Source organism: Saccostrea cucullata, unplaced genomic scaffold (assembly GCF_032062105.1).
Source record: "Saccostrea cucullata isolate Sc308-1 unplaced genomic scaffold, CSIRO_AGI_Scuc_v1 ctg617, whole genome shotgun sequence".
Lineage (NCBI taxonomy): Eukaryota > Metazoa > Mollusca > Bivalvia > Ostreida > Ostreidae > Saccostrea > Saccostrea cuccullata.
Genome location: NW_026932360.1, coordinates 281,394 through 300,768, shown reverse-complemented (window position 1 = coordinate 300,768; position 19,375 = coordinate 281,394). Strand labels below are relative to the sequence as shown.

At 33.4% G+C, this 19,375-nt stretch overlaps 1 protein-coding gene across 5 annotated transcripts in view; it reads left to right on the top strand.

Moving 5' to 3' along the window:
• Nucleotides 1-690: 690 nt before the first annotated feature.
• The window catches only part of LOC134234955 (uncharacterized), a 29,134-nt gene continuing 10,449 nt past the window's right edge, over nucleotides 691-19,375 (top strand). Inside the window, exons 1-8 of one of the 5 annotated variants that reach the window (XM_062717037.1) lie at nucleotides 691-861; nucleotides 1,167-1,222; nucleotides 13,787-13,873; nucleotides 14,694-14,718; nucleotides 14,801-14,908; nucleotides 16,759-16,922; nucleotides 17,356-17,507; nucleotides 17,987-18,102. In XM_062717037.1, the coding sequence (XP_062573021.1) occupies nucleotides 13,850-13,873; nucleotides 14,694-14,718; nucleotides 14,801-14,908; nucleotides 16,759-16,922; nucleotides 17,356-17,507; nucleotides 17,987-18,102 (589 nt within the window). In that variant the 5' untranslated portion in view covers nucleotides 691-861; nucleotides 1,167-1,222; nucleotides 13,787-13,849. Of the gene's footprint in view, nucleotides 946-1,152; nucleotides 1,223-4,990; nucleotides 5,012-13,786; nucleotides 13,874-14,693; nucleotides 14,719-14,800; nucleotides 14,909-16,758; nucleotides 16,923-17,355; nucleotides 17,508-17,986; nucleotides 18,103-19,375 lie in introns of those variants that run through there. The other 4 variants (XM_062717036.1, XM_062717035.1, XM_062717034.1 and 1 more) reach the window with 4 other exon arrangements.

Sequence of the window (19,375 nt, the reverse complement as noted above, 5' to 3'; positions counted from 1 at the left end):
TTTGGAAGAGTGCCAAATTATAACATTTTTTCCATATTTTTTTTTGTATTTCTGCCATAGAGATTTTTTCAGCCAAGTACATGAAAGTTATTTGTACAAAACAACAAATTTGTCACTTTATTCTCAAGATAATAGAAAAGTAAATCTTTTGTGTTTTTTAAATGCCTTATTATTGCTAGTGAATTAATTTAAAGTTTCATTTATATATATACAAATATTTATTGGCGTAAACAAAATTACAATTATTGGACAAAAGCACAGCATATTAGAATCATTAATTGTTCATACATTTATACAAAATTATAGAATATGAGGCTACACTGGAGGATTCGTGTCCAAATATACAGAAGATTTTGATGTCTTCTTTGTTGTTGTTGTGGCTGTGGGTCCCTACCCCGACCCCAAACTGGTCGCCCCCTCCTTTTCAAGAATCCTGGATCCGCCACTGGGCTATGTAGAAATAAATAAATCCCCCCACCCCCCCACACACACACAGATACACATGCAAACTAAATAAAAAATATATATATATAAAATTATAATAAATTTAATGCAAACTAAATCAAAAATATAAATAAATAAAAAATATTTTTAAAAATGCGAATCCTCTTCTTTCGAACAGGCGTAAATCAGAACATTTTAGTACGATTCTGGTATTTAGTGACATCCCAAAAAAAAATATACGGAAGAAATTGCTCATGTTTTATTTCCTCCTCTTAAAAATGTCGAACTATGACTGCAACTTTGAAAAATTAGTAATGAAAACATGATATGTAAGACGTCAGAGAAATTGTGCGATAAATTGCAAAATATATGCGAAGATAGAAAGCGAAAGTAGGCATCCTAAAAATAGATATCTTGGTAAGGGTTTCCCCAAAACGGCCTTTTTGAATATACATATAAAAAGCGCAAGAAAACAGAAGAGGATAATTTTCATTAAAGGAGGTAAAAGGAGTTTTGTTTTTACAATCCATTGTTTCAAAGGTTATTCAAATATATTTTTCTTTACTTTGTTGATACACATTTTTTTGTTCTTACTGTTTGGGTATTTTTAGGTAACGTATTTTAAAAATGATATTAGGCCAAAGTAAGTTTATTTTTTACCATGTTTACACATTGGAATGAATGAAAATCGTAATGTTTTGTCGACAGGTTATATTTTCCAGAAGAAAGGTCCATTCCTGCAGAAAAAGGAAACAGAAAAAGGTTTCATTAATTCTAAGTAGGTGCATGATTCTAGAAAAAGAATACATGTATTAATACTTTGTTAGAGTACTTATATTTCGATCAGATTCAAATTAGCCCCTTCACGATAACTGTGGTACTTCTCTTTTGCAGGGCAAATTAATAATGTTTGGCCAAGTTTTTGTAAATGACGTATGTAAGACAATTACTTTTATGTCATATTTCACCAAAATATATTATCAATTTATCATTTTGCCCTGCAAAAGAGAAGTATCACAGTTATCGTGAAAGGGTCTATTAATATAAAATGTAAGCTTGTACGTAAGCTTCAATGAGTCATATACATCCATTTTCATTATTATTTTTATGCCCCGCCATAAAAATGGCCAGGGCATTTTAGAGTTTCATGTCCGTTTTCTGTTCCTTACATCCCCTTTATTGTTTAGCTTGATCAGTTCAAAGCTCAGTTTCAAAAAGTCTATAGACCCTTTGTCTATGACATATTTTGCCAAGGAGTTATTCTCTTTAGCCGCCATCTTGTAGGGCAAATTGTGAATTGACCTCTTTGAGCAACCAATTTTAAACAAGCATGCATGCAAGAAATGTAAAAGATATACTACTGTAGAAGCACAAATTTTCATGGGCATAAAATTTCGTTATTTTGTCATCAAAAATAGTTTTGTGGGCATTTAATTTTGTTGTTTTAAAAGTAAACCTATTCTGAATCAGTATATAGTCATATAAAAATTTGTGTGGGATTTAATTTCTTTGAATATTGTTAAAAACGAAATAAACGAAATATAATCCCCCACGAATATTTGTGCTTTTACAGTATCTTAAAATTAAAAGTTAGTAGAGGCTTTAACAAACATATATTCATAAAAAAAATAGCGTTTAATCTTTACCTAAGTAACCAGTATAACAAGTTGAACTTGGTTGAATAATGACACTCGGAGCTCCTTGGGTGGCTCGTACCTCGCACACTAACCTTGGACATCAAAGGTGTTCTACCGGCATCTTGCTGAGTCAGTCATGTGATCCTATTTGAATTTCATTCAAATGTTTTACTAATCCGAGTCACTTTGTTTGCACGCCCAACATGGTGTTCATGCTTTCAAAGACTACTAACATTTGGTTGTAATTAACATGAGGAATTACACAAATAAAGAAACCTTTTCAAAAAACTTTAAGCAGAGCGAATTATGAAATGAGTGACGAGGCTTGATGCGTATTACTCCACCTATCACATCCTAGCTTTGAGTGGCGCGTAGCAGAGTCAGCCGAGGATTGCCGATTGGAATAATGAAGGGAGCTGGGAATGTTGCCCTACAAGATTGCGGCAAAGGGGAATAACTCCTAGGCAAAATATGTCATAGGAAAAGGGTCTATTCTGACAAGATATTTTTTATCAAACTTCCTATCCTGATAAATATTGATAAGAACAACATTTTTTGACATTGACCTTTCTTTTGACCTTGACTTCACTTAAATTAGGGAATAACTATCTTCTAATTTGGTATTTGCGACCATTAATGCTGATTTAAAGGTCGCAAACTGAGTTTTACCGGCGATGCGTAAGCGGAGCTGGTAAAATGGATGTTTGCGACCGTTAAATCAGCATTAACAGTCGCAAATACCAAATTAGAAGATTAGTTATTCCCATTCTAATGCAATCCATGCATTTTGTTTGTTGCTTATGTCTTATTTTGTTGAATTTTGTTACATGAAATACGTCACGGAGCATTGTGTTTTTGCGTCGCTCTATTATGACGTCACAATGAAAAAGCTTTCACGCTCATTAATGCTCGTTTTACTGCTTCAAACATCAGTGCATTAGCCAATCAATACGTGTTTTACAAAACAATTGCATTAGAATTAGTGTTTAACTCTGTGTGAAAGATACCATTGAAGATATTTTTTGATCAAACTTAATATTCTGATACGTATAAGTGAGAGCTATTCAACTATATAAAAAACTTTTGACCTTGCACTTTCCTGTGACTTTGACCTCACTTGTCTTTAACTTGCATTTTGCTTAGTTTTAGGGAAACCATTTCATAAGATATTTTTAGGTACTGAAAATCACTTTTTATTCGTGAGAACTTTATTTTTGTGTATTTATGTGAGAAAGAGTGCTCACTAAAATATCAGTATCGCTTATATTTGTTTTCTTAAAGAATACTGTAGATCACTAAATTTTCACGACACCTTCTTTTCGCGAGATAGTCATTGACTCTGTATTGGCAAGACTTAATTTTCACAAATTGTTGTTTTTCCTCTATATAAACGTAAGGAATACTTTTAAATGTCAGAATGAAATTTTCGCGAGCTCATTGTCTTGCGTAATTACGCTTAAATTAAGTTCTTGCGAATAAAACGTGATTTACAGTATATAGATCAGCAGAACCACAATCCGTGAAATTTTGTCTCGCAAATGAAGAGTAAATGTCTTTCTTGCCAAAATAAGGTGTCATGTAAATTAAGTGATTCATAGTACCGGTAAGTTAATGAACTTTCAAATTTACCTAATTTGGTAAGAAATGATCATCTATATTATGTTTTTAGCTCACCTGAGCTGAAAGGTCAAGTGAGCTTTTCTGATCACATTTTGTCCGGCGTCCGTCTGTCTGTCCGTCTGTCTGTAAACTTTTCACATTTTCGACTTCTTCTCAAGAACCGCTGGGCCAATTTCAACCAAACTTGCCACAAAGTATCCTTGGGTGAAGGGGATGCAGTTTTGTTCAAATGAAGGGCCACGCCCTCATTCAAGGGGAGATAATTGGGAATTAATGAAAATTTGGTGGCATATTTAAAAAATCTTCTTCTCAAGAACCACTGTGCCAGGAAAGATGAAACTTATGGGGAAACATCCTCAGGTAGTGTAGATTCAAGTTTGTTCAAATCATGACCCCCGGGGGTAGGGCGGGGCCAAAATGGCCAACCAAAGTTTTACATAGAAATATATAGGAAAATTCTTTAAAAATCTTCTTCTCAAGAATGACAAAGCAATAATTCATCATATTTATATGGAAGCATGCTCAGGTAGTGTCGCTACAAGTTTATTCAAATCATGACCCCCGGGGTAGGGCGGGGCATAAATGGCCGACCAAAGTTTAACATAGAAATATATAGGAAAATTATTTAAAAATCTTCTTCTCAAGAATGACAAAGCCATAATTCATTAATTTATATGGAAGCATGCTCAAGTAGTGTAGATTCAATTTTTTTCAAATCATGACCCCAAGGGTTAGGGCGGGGCCAAAATGGCCGACCAAAGTTTTTAAAGATATATATAGGAAAATTCTTTAAAAATCATTTTCTAAAAAATAGCAAATCCATGATTGGTTATGGGACTACTTTTGGATTTAAACTTTACAATAAAAAGCCATTTTCTACTTTTTCCTACCCTTAGTGCTCAGGTGAGAGATGTGGCCCATGGGCCTCTTGTTTAGATTTCACTTTCAATTTTAAAGAGCTATTCAAGATTTTCTTATCAAACTTCATTATAACACTAATGCAAATTTTCATCTTGCATTATACCACTCATGGACATATTTCTAGTTTTACCTCAATGAATTTCAAATAAATATAGATCTTTAAGAAAAATCCTTTAACCTTACTCATCTTTTGAGTGTACTCTTTTAGTTGACATCTGCATGTAGTGCATTGCACTGAATTATCTTGCAAATTAAAATTGCAGTACATGTATGTAGTGAAATTTTCAATGGTTTCAATTTCAGGGCTGGGAGGACTTAATTAAGAACGGCTGTAAGGAATATTTTGGTGTGGAAATACATGTAGTAAAAGAAAATATTAGGAACACATGGTTAGTAATTAATATTGAGATACAGTTTGAAAAACACGGGAAACAAATTAACACAAACTTTTTTGTGCTCAATAAATATACACTTTTTGCAATGGATGGCGCTGTAGCTCTCCGTTTAGTCAACATATATATATTTTTTTAAAACTAAGTGTGACAGTTCTGTAGCTACAAGGTGGTACATGCAAGTATTGCTCTTAGATATTTAGCATTTTAATACATATGTTATAGTTCTGTAATCCTGTGTATCATTATTAATAATTTACATGGAAGATGACCTTGCACACATATTTATTGTGGTAATACTGAAATAAGTATATAAATATCTAGTCTACTCTATATATTTAACAGATAGGCCTATGTAAGGTTGATGTATTAGGGGGCAAGTAATATATGAATCAGGAGAAAAAAAAAAAGCTTTTACAATGCAAAATTATATACTATATGGTTTGGGTGTTTGATCTCATACAAACTGTAGAGATGAGAGGAAGAAGTAAGGGTTTTTGTATATTTAATATAGAGTGTTTTTCTCTGAAAACACTTAATAAAAGAAAATTGTCATTTCTTAAATTATACATGAAGCTTGTTGTAGCTTAAGAAATGAGGAAATGAATATATAGCAGTATTAAGGCAGAAAAGATTTGTATTACTTTCAGTTTGATAATATAAAAAAAATAACCAAACGGCATCTGTTTTAGAATAATAAAGCCATGTATAATTTTATTTGATTATAATGTATAGAAAGTAAGCTTTATTAATTTGAGTAATTGTAAGTATTAATGTGGGATAACTGCATGTAACTGTAAGTACTAATATATACATTTGTGGTATCTCTCCATTATATAAACATACAGAGAGAAAATATCTTCAATTCTGTATGAAGTTTGTCAGAGGTCAGAGGTCAATACGTGACCTAATCACACGGCGCAATAATATCTACCGGTAAATAAATTATAAAATGACCTCTAGGCCTACTTGCTTTTCATGTATAAAAATGAATAAAATAAGCAAGTATGATAATTATTTTATTTACAATGTAAACAAGTATTTCATACAGTTTTTTTGGCTATATGGATTCAACCTGTGTACATAGAGAGAACTAGGCCTATAGTGCGTTTGTTTACATTTTTCACTTTTGTCAGCTGCACAGTCTGTAACGTTCATCCTTATTTTTTGGGTAGACCTTTGGTTAAATTTTGTAATAAACTATTATTTTATCTTTAAATTCTACTCACGATAAATGTGTAAATCTGTTGGAAAATATCATTGCAATCATGCCATGAACAGCTGCCAAACACCTCGGCGTTTTCGTAGTTCAATGTAAAGCTGTCGCCAGTGTCTCCGTGTTGATCAGTGTTTTACGATAAGTATGCCTTAAGTTAATGAAATCGTAGAATGTTTTTGATCAAATTGCAAATTAACTGGCTCGAACAAGTTTCTCAATCCATCGGATCCATCCATCCCTTTCTGGCGACCGAAATTCCTCCAACTTTTTATCATCAAACTTCGGACGTGTTTCTTGTGTCTTTTCAGCATCGATTATCAATTTTCACGAATAAAAATATCCCCAGACAACAATCTGTTCACTATTACTGATCACAAGTAGCCTTTCACAAAATATTCCCTTCAAAATAGATTTCTTAGCCTAGGCCTAATGAATTCGAAGCGTAACCGCCATGCAAGCCGATTTACACCTTACGTCATTTTTCAAAATCTACGACGGACGGTTAGTGCAATAATTTGAATTCGAAAATATTCAATTGTCTGTCTCAAATGTATATATAAGTAATAAATAACAAGTTTATAAACTTCAATGGGAATTGAAGTGGCATTCGGTACGTGATCAAATCTTCTGAGAAGGCCTTCGGCCTTCACAGGATTTGATCACGTGACCGACCCACTTCAATTCCCATTGAAGTTTATAAACTTGTTATTTATTTCTTAAATGTTGGATAATTTGCTTAAATGGGCTTCATTAATATCCTACGTTTCCTATTATCGTTGATGCCCTGGTATACTCTACTACTACTATGAAAATTTTGAATATTTTTCATACTTTACAAAGATATACAAAACAGATTTTGAGGAACGACTCGTCTGACCTTAACATAAGGTTGAATGTTCACAATTTCACATAATCTTCACACCCAAAGAAGTCTTCAAGGTCTTATTTGTCTTGAGTTTTCACATGACATTCATATTTAATTGTAATTTTTTAAGATCATTTAACTTTTTAAAAAAAATTGTGCCTCACTATCCCTAACTTAAAATCCAAGATTCAGCTGATGTGCTTCATTATAACACCTTCCAATTATAGCTTGTTATTCCTTGTTGCACCATGCATTCCTCCCTCTTTTCCTGTTAAAAATGAGAACTGTTGCAGCTGTCACATACAGATTATCTGAACGTTAGCTTTTCTAGTTCCTGTTGTAGTTTATTCTATTAATACCACAGGAAGTGATGTCATATGAGAACTGTCCTCCATGTCTAAGATTTCTTAGATTTTGAATTTCTTGCTCTAAACTTGTAACATATTATGTAAAAAAATGGGTAGAGATATTAGGTAATCCGGGCTAATCCCTATTAAATAGATAAAATTGATAAGAAGTCTACTTCATTGTTGTTTAACTGAACTATTGCTCAGACATATACTAATCGGACTTTACTAATTTATTAATATCTATTTTTTTTTTCTCTGTTGATCACAATTAAGGGATTCTATTGCATGAGTGCAAAATTCTAATCAAAGCTAGAAAAAGTATTTTATGCGAAAAGTATACTTACTTTTATTATTTGTGATGTTAAAGGTATAGTCAAAACTCATTTACTTGAACTCAGTTGGATTGAGAAAGATTCAGGATATCAGGATTAAAATACTTCAAAATTAAATGGTTCAGCAGATTTTTGAACCACTCTAAAAGTTCTTTAACATATTGATTGTTTTCGAGATATCAGTGTTCAATTAATATACAATTATGGACTTCGGTGTGCATAGCGACCGAGCCTGCGAGGTCGCTATCATTTTCTGTGTTTGAGGTCAATATCAATTGCCATGAGTCCTTATAACCACATATTGACCATTCACTTAAGTCCATAATAGTTATATTATATAATAGCTCAATTTGAATGCACTGACACAGTCCTAACTGAACGGACTTGGCTGTCATTACGTCACAATGGTTAAATTCACGCTTCTTATGCCCTGTTCACACGGAGAGTTTAATTCGAATTAAACGTAAGTTTACTGCAAATTAGCTTTGCTTAGCGTTCACACGGAGAATTTAATGCGAATTAGTTTACTGCGCATTAAATTACTTCGCATTAGCTCCGTGTGAACGCTAAGCGAAGCTAATTCGAATTAAATTCTGACGCATGCGTAATGGCAAAATTTAGTCAAATGCCACTTGTCGGTGGTCAGCTATAGGTACTTGTGCTATTTTTGAGTGAAAAACTAAGGAAAAATTTGTTAATCATCAAAATGTGCATACAGACATTTTGCCATTACGTCAAATGGATCTGCTTCTGCATAAGGTGACGTGATCTGCAAATGACGTCATAATAGCCGTGCTGACGCCGGGCTGCAGAAGTAAAATTTTAATTCGCATTAGTTTGCTTCGAATTAGCTGTCGTGTGAACGCAATTTAATTCGCATTATTTTAATTCGCATTAGTTTACTTTGCATTAATTTACTGCGAATTAAACTCTCCGTGTGAACAGGGCATTATATTATGACGTCACGTTCTACGTAACTTCAGTGCAACCGAATGACATGTCATGCAATATCATTTTCCGCTGATGCGCTTTCGCGTCGATATGGCAAAAGGAGGAATATCACGTGACGTCCTTTCAGCCAATGAATATATGAAAATAATCTTATATAAATGAATATTTTAAGATACTGAAGTTCAACTGTAATTGTGATTTATAAAGGTCTTGCATTTGTTATATTGAACCATGCTTTTCCCCACTTTAAAGCATGGTATCCATTAATTAACTATATATTATACAGCTTAGTAAAAGTTGGTCAAACTTCAAGGTTTTGAGGTCAGATTTGGTCAAACCAAAAGAAAGATCGTGTCACAAGGAATATACCTGTGAAATATGAAAGCCATAGCCCTACTCACTCAAAAGTTATGAACAAGATTAAAGTTTTTGCAGACAGATCGACAGATCATTAAAACAGACAATCAGACAGACAGACAGGACAAAGACTATATACCCATGAATATTTAATCACAGGGGCATAAAAAGTATCAGAAATATAGATGTAACGGTATCAAAGGTTTCAGTTAACTGCTCCCTTTTCGCTCTTCTTGCTTATTGGACAACCTTTTAAAAGGCGATTGGATGACGGGTGGAAGTTAATCAAAAAGGCATAGAAACACAAAATACAATGTCATAAGTTTATAGTTAATACATTGTACATGTATAAATCTATGACTCAAAGTTTGTACAATTTATTAAAAAAAGAAACTTTACAATACAGTCCCTGAACTATAAACTGTTATTATTTATGTCCCAGCTAAAGTTACAGGTTAACATCAACGATTAAATGTATTTCTTTTTTGGTAGGAGTATGTATATTGTCTATATATTATAAGAGACGGTAGGGAGTTGAAAAGGTATAATTTTAGATTTCTTGGAATTGGACTATAAATGGACAATATGGAGAAGTCAGTTACTAAGCTCCTATTGCAGTTTGATTGCATGGCGGTTTGTCAAGTATCCTGCTTAATAGCTAGTTACCCGTTGTCACATAAATGTTTATTCTCAACTAATCAGCATGCAAGAAGACGACCAATAAATACAAATGATAGAAAGGAACAAAGGATAGCCAAGAATCTTTTATGATGCAAAAAGACCCAATAGAGATGTGTACTTTAATTATGTAGTAGTTTATTTTAAAAAAATTAAACAGAGGAATGCAGATAATATAAGATTAAAGAAATAATACCGTATAGCGGGTTTTCTTGGCGGGTGTAAAAGTTGGCGTTTTGCCTGCTGAAAGGTATGCCAATAATTTTGGCGCAATTTATTTTAGCGGACACAGGGTTTCATTTCTTTGCAGTTGAACACTTAGAAGACTAAGTTAAGTGTTAACTGACTATTTTAGCGATTACAATTTTAGCGGATCATCATCAAAACGCCAAAATAAGCCAAAATTAGCACCCCGCTAAAATAACCCGCTATACGGTACTCTAAGTGAGCAACAAAAAAGGATCACCATAAACAGAAGATTTTTACAAAGCTTGGGTCTTTAGCTCCTTGGTTTGTCTGTCTAAATTTTCTCAATTTAGTTAGCTATACAGTTCTGCAGCTACTTTTTTCCCCCGCTTGAAAAGTAGGGGATATTAATTTGGGTCTGTCCGTCCGTCCGTCTGTCTTTCTGTCTGTCTGTAACGCTTTCGTTTTCACACGATATCTCGAGAACCCTTTGAGCTTTCGCAATGAAATTTTGCATAGCAACTCCCTATGGACGAAAGGAAGAACCCTATTGATTTTGAGGTCAAAAGGTTAAAGGTCAAGGTCATAAATTCGCAAATTCTGTCTGTTATAACACTTTTGTTTCTGCGCGATATTTCAAGAACCCTTTGAGCTTTTGCAATGAAAATTTACATAACAACTTCTTGTGGCCTAATGAAGACCCCTATTGATTTTGAGGTCAAAAGGTCAAAGTTCAAGGTCGTAAATTTATACATTCTGTCTGTGTGTAACACTATCGTTTCCAGGTGATATTTCAAGAAGATTTTTGAACTTTTACAATGTAATTTTATACCAAAACTCCCTAGGACCTCTCTCACTTCTCTCAAAGTGTCCCGCTCTGTTTGTTTTATTAGTATCTATTGTATTACATGTCACTATTTTTAGCAGAGGGGCATGAGGAGAGTTATTACGTATAAAACAGGTTCTCTGCGGACTTTATATTCTTATTACATCTATTAGAACTGTTTAATAAAGGCTAGACACCAATTAGACACCATGGATTGTGTAAAATTTTGACAATATCGAACGTGAATATATGTATACATTTATGTGACTTCATGTTTGTATAAATTTTCACCTTCTCAGGCGGTTCCGTGGTCAAGTGGTATGTTTCTCGCTTCCCATGTGAGAGGTCCCAGGTTCGAATCCCGGATGATCCATTTTCTTTTTTTTCCGAAATACTTTTTTTTACTATGATAGTATTCAGCATGTGAAATGAAAAATTTATGAGGTCTGGCTTGTACAAACTAATAAAATCATCATTGCAGTGTACGTGATAAATATTTCATATATTAAAAAAGAATCTTCTATACACATAATAAAGAATAAGCAATCAAATCTTTATATCCATATTGGCATATTTTATTTGCTTCAGTATACTGGTTTACTTTTTCCCTAAGCAGGGGACACAAATTCTCTGAATTAGCTTGTTTTATTGCAGCATCTTTTAAACTGTTGGGCATTTGAATGTGTACAATTCAATCTATCTGTATATAGATAAATTGTGTTGGTTCACTGGCAGAATTATACGGGGGATGGGGGGCCAGCCAACCCCCCCCCCCCCCCCCAATTTTATATCCAAAATGTACATAAGATGTAATAAATCTCTAAATCAACTTTTTTTTTGTGTGGCTGTGGGCCTCTGTATATACCCCAACTTCAAACTGATCGTGCCCACCCTTTTCAAGATTCCTGGATTCACAGAATTTTCTAACAAGTATTTTTTACTTCATCATATATGTGAGGCTGTATGCCCAGTGGTTTAATTTTATAAGTTACGTTGTGCTTATCTTTCATGGAACGAATGAATTTAATATTTTAAATTGAATTTCAAATTTTACCTGTCATGATAACGTACCTTCTGAGATAAGTTAATAAGTGAATAGAGAGGTATTTAAAAACTCAGATTCTTCAGGCTATGATCTAAGTACCCGGTAGATGTATTACGATCACAATATATTCCTGTAAGTTATCAACTTCCAAACCATTAAATGGGATCCACTGAAAATTTTCTTTAAGGATTTTTTGGAAATTTTCATCAACTGTAACACTTGGAAATTTTCATTTTGGGGATTTTCAGAATTGTATATTCCTCTTTGGTATTTTTCGTACTATAAATAGATATTGATGCTGTCAACATTACATTAAGTTGATGCAACTGTAATAATGTTGAACTGCTTTTTATTATTGCAAAGTTTTAAGTGTTAAATTTTAATGAATTAAAATAATTAAAAAGTTTGTTTAAATTCCTGCTGAGTTCATGATGTACTCTGCTGCAATATATTAAATTGGTTCATAAAATATTGTGTAGACTTGAGGTATTGTTATGTTTGTTAATCTTGCAAGAATTGTTCATCTCGAAAAGATCTCTTTTTTTAAAGATCTATAAATGCATACCTGACATGTTACCTGAGATAGTGACTACATGTATCATTTTATTATAAAGTGCATACACATCTACTATTTTAACTATTTTAAATTGGATTTACAAGAATCTCAGCATGTTCATATACATGTACCTCTGTATTACATATTAATATAACATGAAGTTAGCATGAAAATTAGTTGATTATTGTAATCAATTAATTAATTCAACAGTTGCTTTACTATAGATTTAGGAATTTTTTATCCTGACATAAATAGATATTTGAAAAGTTTTTGTCAATGAAATTTAATTCATTTGTCGAAAATTAAGATATCAGATCCTTGAAAAGGTAATTAAACAAATGATTCTTGTCTTGATTGCAGAGAAGTATGAATGACAATTGTGGTTTACCACAAACTGAAGTCTGTGTTTGGAAGCTATACTCGTATGTAATTAGAATCAGGAGCTAGGGCATTTAGTGAACAAAAAATGAAGAAGTAAAAAAGGGGGAACTTTGAAAATAGTCAAAGAATTAGAAATATGTGGATTACAGTTCACCCCTTGTATAATTTATTCATGCATGTGCATAAGGTTCTATCATATTGTAAGAAAAAGAAGATGGGTTAACATTTAGTTGAATTGGAGCATATGTCTCTCTATTAATTAGCAATATACATGCATGTTTAAAATTACTGTGACATTTGATCCTCAGGTTGATTTAGATGTATGTACTGTATGTTATTCCAAGTAGTTTTAGAATATGTTGTCTTAATTGATAAACATGCAGAATTGTTGATATATTTTTGTTGTTCAGCTCTAAAATTAGAATTTAAAAAATTCCAGTTAAAAATAGAATTGAAAATACCTCATACATTATACATATAGAGTATATAAGCTGAAAATAACCAGCTATAATGTCTTGATGTTCTTGTCAACATCTTTGATTTTTTACTTCATTTTTTTCCTTTTTTTTTTAAGAACAAAACTTAAAAATTTTAATCTTAGCCTCAGCTGTTGACCTAGCTTGAAATTCCTTGTCTTTTGGAGCAGACACAATCTAGTGCATGTAACTTCAAGTTAACTTAGACAAAACTTTCATGGATGACTAGGGATGAACACTCAGTCTCTCAAAGTTGCTTCAGATGCTGAATTTGAGATGTTTTCTGGATTGGTAACTACAACATATAGTTTAATGTTTTTAGAGTAAGTCCACTCCCAGTGACCGCAAGCCATTTTTGGACCAAAATTGCATAAATGTTGCATCTAGGGATGCAGACCACTTAAGATTACTACATGTACTGAGTACTAGATTATTAATTTTGCGGGGATTTGCCTTAATTGAAAATATTTGCTGCAAGACTTGGAAAAGCAGAATCAATTAATTTGTTGTACAGTAAACAGTTTATATAAAGCTTATAATTTATTTGTAGGAATCCTGATGGTCTCATGCAGTTAATCACCTGACATCATAGAGAGGTTACCACGAGTTCAGAATGGCGGAGGACCAGAAGGACCCGGTAAGTATAGGATCTAATTAGTAATAACATAATGTAATTAATATAGATAAAGTTATGTGAATATTTGAGGCCTTTTAGGACCAAAAAATATGATTGTATGAGGCATTATGGTGTTGACCTACACAAGTACACTCTTTTTGTGGGGACAGCTAAATATTTTGTGATTTATATGGTTAAGTACTCTGAAATCACATATTTTCAAGGGGTCAAATAAATTTTTGGAAAAAATATTGGTTTGTGGGGTTTTGATTTCGTGGTTGGAGTATGTTTAGTAATAACGCATATGAAATTTTACATTTCGTGGTGGTGATGAATTCATGGGTCTCTCCATGCCTTAAAAACAACGAAAATTAACCCCCACGAACATTAGTGATTTCACAGTATATGGTAAATCATTCTCAGTCTCTGTTGTTCTTTGAACAATTATTTTTTGGAAATTAAAATTGGTAAGAAATGAAATGGCTAGTCTGCTGCCATGTATATTGGCTATAGAGATGAAGTTAAGTTTTGTGGGATTTATACATATACGATATTTTGACTATAAATTCATTGGGGGGGGGGGGGGGGGGGGACTCCGTCTGTGAATGCTAGTATGTCCATTGTATTTCTACTCAAATTCTGTATATTATATTTTCTGCAGTTTGCCTTTTGAAAGGAACATGTATTTAAATGAAAATAATAGATCTGTGAAATTATTAATTCTATTTAATTGATAAAATGATAAAATAATATTATCATTATTGATCATGTAAAATATTTCGATAAATGGCTATTATTAACATTTGTGTACATATAGTCAAGATATATTGTTTATTTTTAGGAGGGTCCTTTAAGTGATTTATATGGTAAGTAATGAATGAATTCACACTTAAATTGGACTTTTTCATTCCCTGTAAATTTATATTAATTCATGTCTCCTTCTTCTAGATTCAACAACATTAGAGGAAATTATTAAAGATATTCAGAAAGGATCAAATGACCAGGGGCCTGGAATGGATATTGAAGATATTAACGGCCCAACGATTCAAAATCCTGGTAATTTTACAACATTAAATTTGTCTTGTAACATTATGGAAAGTTTGTGACTATATAATATATAATTGATCTTCTCCAAAATCGCCAGGTCAGTTTCAGCTTAACTTGGTACAAAGCATCCCTGGATGAGGTGGAGTTTAAATTGCTAATATGAAGGGCCAAGCCCCCTTACAAGGGGAAACAATTAAGAAAAGACAAAAATAGTGTGTGGTCATTAAAAATCTTTTCCCCAGAACCATTGGGCCTAAAAAGCTAAAACTGTTGTGGTAGCTTTCTGAGGTAGTGTAATATTCTGAATAATTCAAATCATGACCCTTGAGGGTAAGATGGGGCAACAAAAGAGAATCTTTAAAATTCTTCTTGAGAACCACAGGGCCAGAAAAGCTGAAACCAATGTTGAAACTTCCTGGGCTGCCTTAGATTCTAAATTTTTCAAATCATTGCCCCTGGGATAGGATGTGACCACAATAAAAAGTTTTACATCGAAATATATAGGAAAAATCTTTTTTTCTCTTCTTTGCAAGAACCACTGGGCCAGAAAATCTGAAACTTTTGTGGAAGACTTCAGAGGTAGTGTACATTCAGAATTTTTCAAATCTTGACCCCCTGGGGAAGGGTGGGGTCACAATAGGGAATCAAAATTTTATATTGATATATGTGGGAAAATTCTCCCTCCCAAGAACCACGGGGCCAGAAAAATTGAAACTTATTTTGAAGCTTCCTGGCAAGTGTATATTCTACATTGTTTACAGTGTATATGAAACCATATCAACAAGATATGCCACTGTATGCTGATATTTTGAACCAGTTTTACAACCCTTACTAAAATTGGAGAAAATAAAATTTTTATACCCCACTCAACAAGTTGCATGAGGTATAATGTTTTTATACCTCACGCAACAAGTTGTGTGAGGTATAATGTTTTTGACCCGTCCATCAGTCAGTCAGTCAGTCAGTCATTCCGTCAGTCCTATTTTTTGTCAGCGCAGCTCCTCATAAACCACTGCACAAAATTTGGTCATACTTTGTAGATATTTAGGACACAATGTGTAGATGTGCATATCACCAGAAAATTCCAATTCCTTTATTTTTTCCAAGAATTTCCACACTTCTCAACATAGATTTTTGGCCATGTCTTGAATATAGAGATGAACAGTTTGTCAGCGTAACTCCTCATAAACTGCTGCACAGAATTTGCTCAAACTTTGCAGATATTTAGGATACAATGTGTAGATGCGCATATTTTCAGGAAATTTTCTTTTTTTCAACTTAGAATTTTTGCTATACCTTGAATATAGAGAAGAGCAGATTGTCAGCTGACTCCTCTTAAACCGCTGCACAGAATTTGCTCAAACTCTGTAGATATTTAGTATACAATGTGTATATGTGCATATTTCCAGGAAATTCCAATTCCATTATTTCTCTGGGAATTTCCACACTTTTCAACTTAGATTTTTGGCCATACCTTGAATATAGAAATGAACAGATTGTCAGCGCAACTTCTCATAAACCGCTGCACAGAATTTTGTCAAACTTTGGAGATATTTAGGACACAATGTGTAGAAGTGCATATTACCAGGAAATTGGAATTCCTTTATTTTTCCCGGCAATTTCAGTACTTCAAGTTTTTGGGGAGTGTGGGGTATGTGAGCTTGCTCACTTTTTCTTTCATTTGTGGAAAGTTATAAAAGTATTTTTAATATTTTGCTCTTTACTGACTCACAGTGAATGAAATTTAATTAATGGATTACAAGTAACTATACATTAATGAACTGTTTTAAACCATGAGATCAAACCAGTAGAGCTATAGTCTCATCTATAGGAGATTTTTGTTATTGGTTCCTGTACAGGTCCAATACCAGATGGTAATCCATACAATGGAGGACTGAACAATGGCCTCACACAAAGACAGTCAACAATGAAAGTCAACGTAGCCAACCGCATGACAAGGTTCAGATACGACACCGAGCTTAATAATCGCAACATTGGCAAAGAAGAACTCATGTCAGTCAAGGTAAAATCTGCTCACAGCAATTCAGTTTGATGTGATTAATATTATTTTACTGATAATTTATAGATAAAAATATTATTGATATCATTTTAACATTTTTTGGCATCTTCTTTTTGAACTTCTGACCAGTGCAATGTCAATCAGTTTTGGAATTTTAATATCTTTACTTCAAGAAGAACAAAATTTTGAATTTCATGGTTTCAAACCTTCTGGATCCTAATGGGTGTTAGCTAGAGTGGGGTGTATATTATATAGTGGAAAAAGTGTTAATTTTCAAAAAGTTTTTTCTCTGCTTTTGGTTATTTAGAATATAAACCAAGTTCTTAGTAATGAGGAGTAATAGTTCTTTTTCCATAATTACAAAATGACAAACATTTATGAAACAGATGCTTATAAATATGTGTTTTTAAGTAAATGCTTCACATTTCCCTTTTAGTTCATCAATATAGATACAGAGATTTTTGTGAGAATCCACTGCGTTGACCATGTAAACAAAAAGGCACATCCCTTCTGTTTGATTGGAGACAGGTGTAAACATGGACTGTATTGTGAAAAATTCACTCCCACTGCTGAAAATAAGAGTACATTGTAAGTAGAAATCCTGTTGTCAGATAGTAAATGGTTTGGTGATCATTGTTTTTATTAGCTCTACTGCTCAGAGACCAAGCCCCAGGATCATAAAACAGACTTAAACTTAAGTCAAAGTATGCATGCTGTACTAGAATTTTGATTAAGTCAAGTAGACAAAAAGTAAAATATTTTTTAACATTGCTTTACAAAAGTGTTGTCATCTGCAAAATTAGAAGATTCAATCAATAATTGATAATCATTGTACAGAATAAGAATAGAATTCTTGAATGAGTTCTTCATGCATTAGCTGGTTACCTATCGGCTAATACATGCATTTACTTTAGTTTTATATGTAGAGATTTGCTTGGTAAGAATAAAAAAAATTAATCAGAAAAATATGTTATTTATATGTATTAAACTGTCAATTCATGTTGCTATATATAAAGCTGAAATTAATTTTCACTCAACTTAACACTTTGTTGAATATTTCATCAAAGATCCTGTAAAGCAACCATAAAAATTCCCAAAAGAGGAGAATATGAAGAGGAACTCAAAAAACGAAAAGAGGCCATGGAAAAACACCTGGGCTTATTTAGTGATGAAATGAAGAAAGGTATGTTCAGTATTGTTTTGTACAAAGGACTCTAAAGTTGGTACATGTACTATTATTACCGGGGTACATTTAATTGACTGGGATGAAGGGCAATATGTACATGTTTTGTTGGACCCAAGAACCAAACTGCCAAAAGCCTAAGGCAAACAGTTTGGTGCGAGGGTTTGACAACTCTCATTTTAAGTACATAGAAATAAATGTTTTGTTAAACCTTTTGATTTTAACTTTTGACTTATCTTGAGCAGGCTTTCACATTTGCAATACATGTAATTGATAGAATATAACTACTCCTGCCTACAGCATGATGTAAAAATCCTCATATCAGTCCAATATTTCTTTGACAGGTCCAATATCTCACTCAACAGTCCTACATTGATTTCTTAACAACTCAGAAAAACATGGACATGTTTTATTTTTTTTGGTCACCTGAGTAATTCAGGTGACCTATTGCTATCCGTTTTCGTCCGTCGTCGTCCGTCGTGCGTCGTGTGTCGTGTGTTAACATTTGAACATTTTCAGCTTCTTCTCTGAAACCACTGAACCAATTTCAACCAAATTTGGTATACAGCATCTATGGGTGGAGGGGAACAAAAATTTTGAATTTCATGGTCCCCGCCCCCCCCCCCCCCTGGGGCCTGAGGGGTGGGGGCAAAACCACTAAAATTAATGAAATCTTTAAAAATCTTCTTCTTTACTCCTGGACATCAAGCAGGCAAACTATTGGCATGAATATAATGAGCATTGAGTCCTCTACCAAAATTGTGAAATTCATGGCCCCAGGGTCAGGGGTTCTAGTGCTAGGGCGGGGCTCTATAGATTATATAGTGAAAATGCATTATTTCTTTGAAAATCTTCTTCTCTGCTCCTGGGTATTAAATACACTAACTAAGCACATAGTTATGATGAGCAAGAGTGCCTCTTCCAGATTTTTGAATTTCATGGCCCCAGGGTCAGGGGTTCTGGTGTTAGGGCGGGGCTCTATAGATTATATAGTGAAAATGCATTATTTCTTAGAAAATCTTCTTCTCTGCTCCTGGGTATTTAATAAACAAATTAAGCACATAGTTATGATGAGCAAGAGTGCCTCTTCCAGATTTGTGAATTTTATGGCCCCAGGGTCAGGGGTTCTGGTGTTAGGGCGGGGCTCTATAGATTATATAGTGAAAATGCATTATTTCTTTGAAAATCTTCTTCTCTGCTCCTGGGTATTAAATACACTAAATAAGCACATAGTTATGATGAGCAAGAGTGCCTCTTCCAAAATTGTGAATTT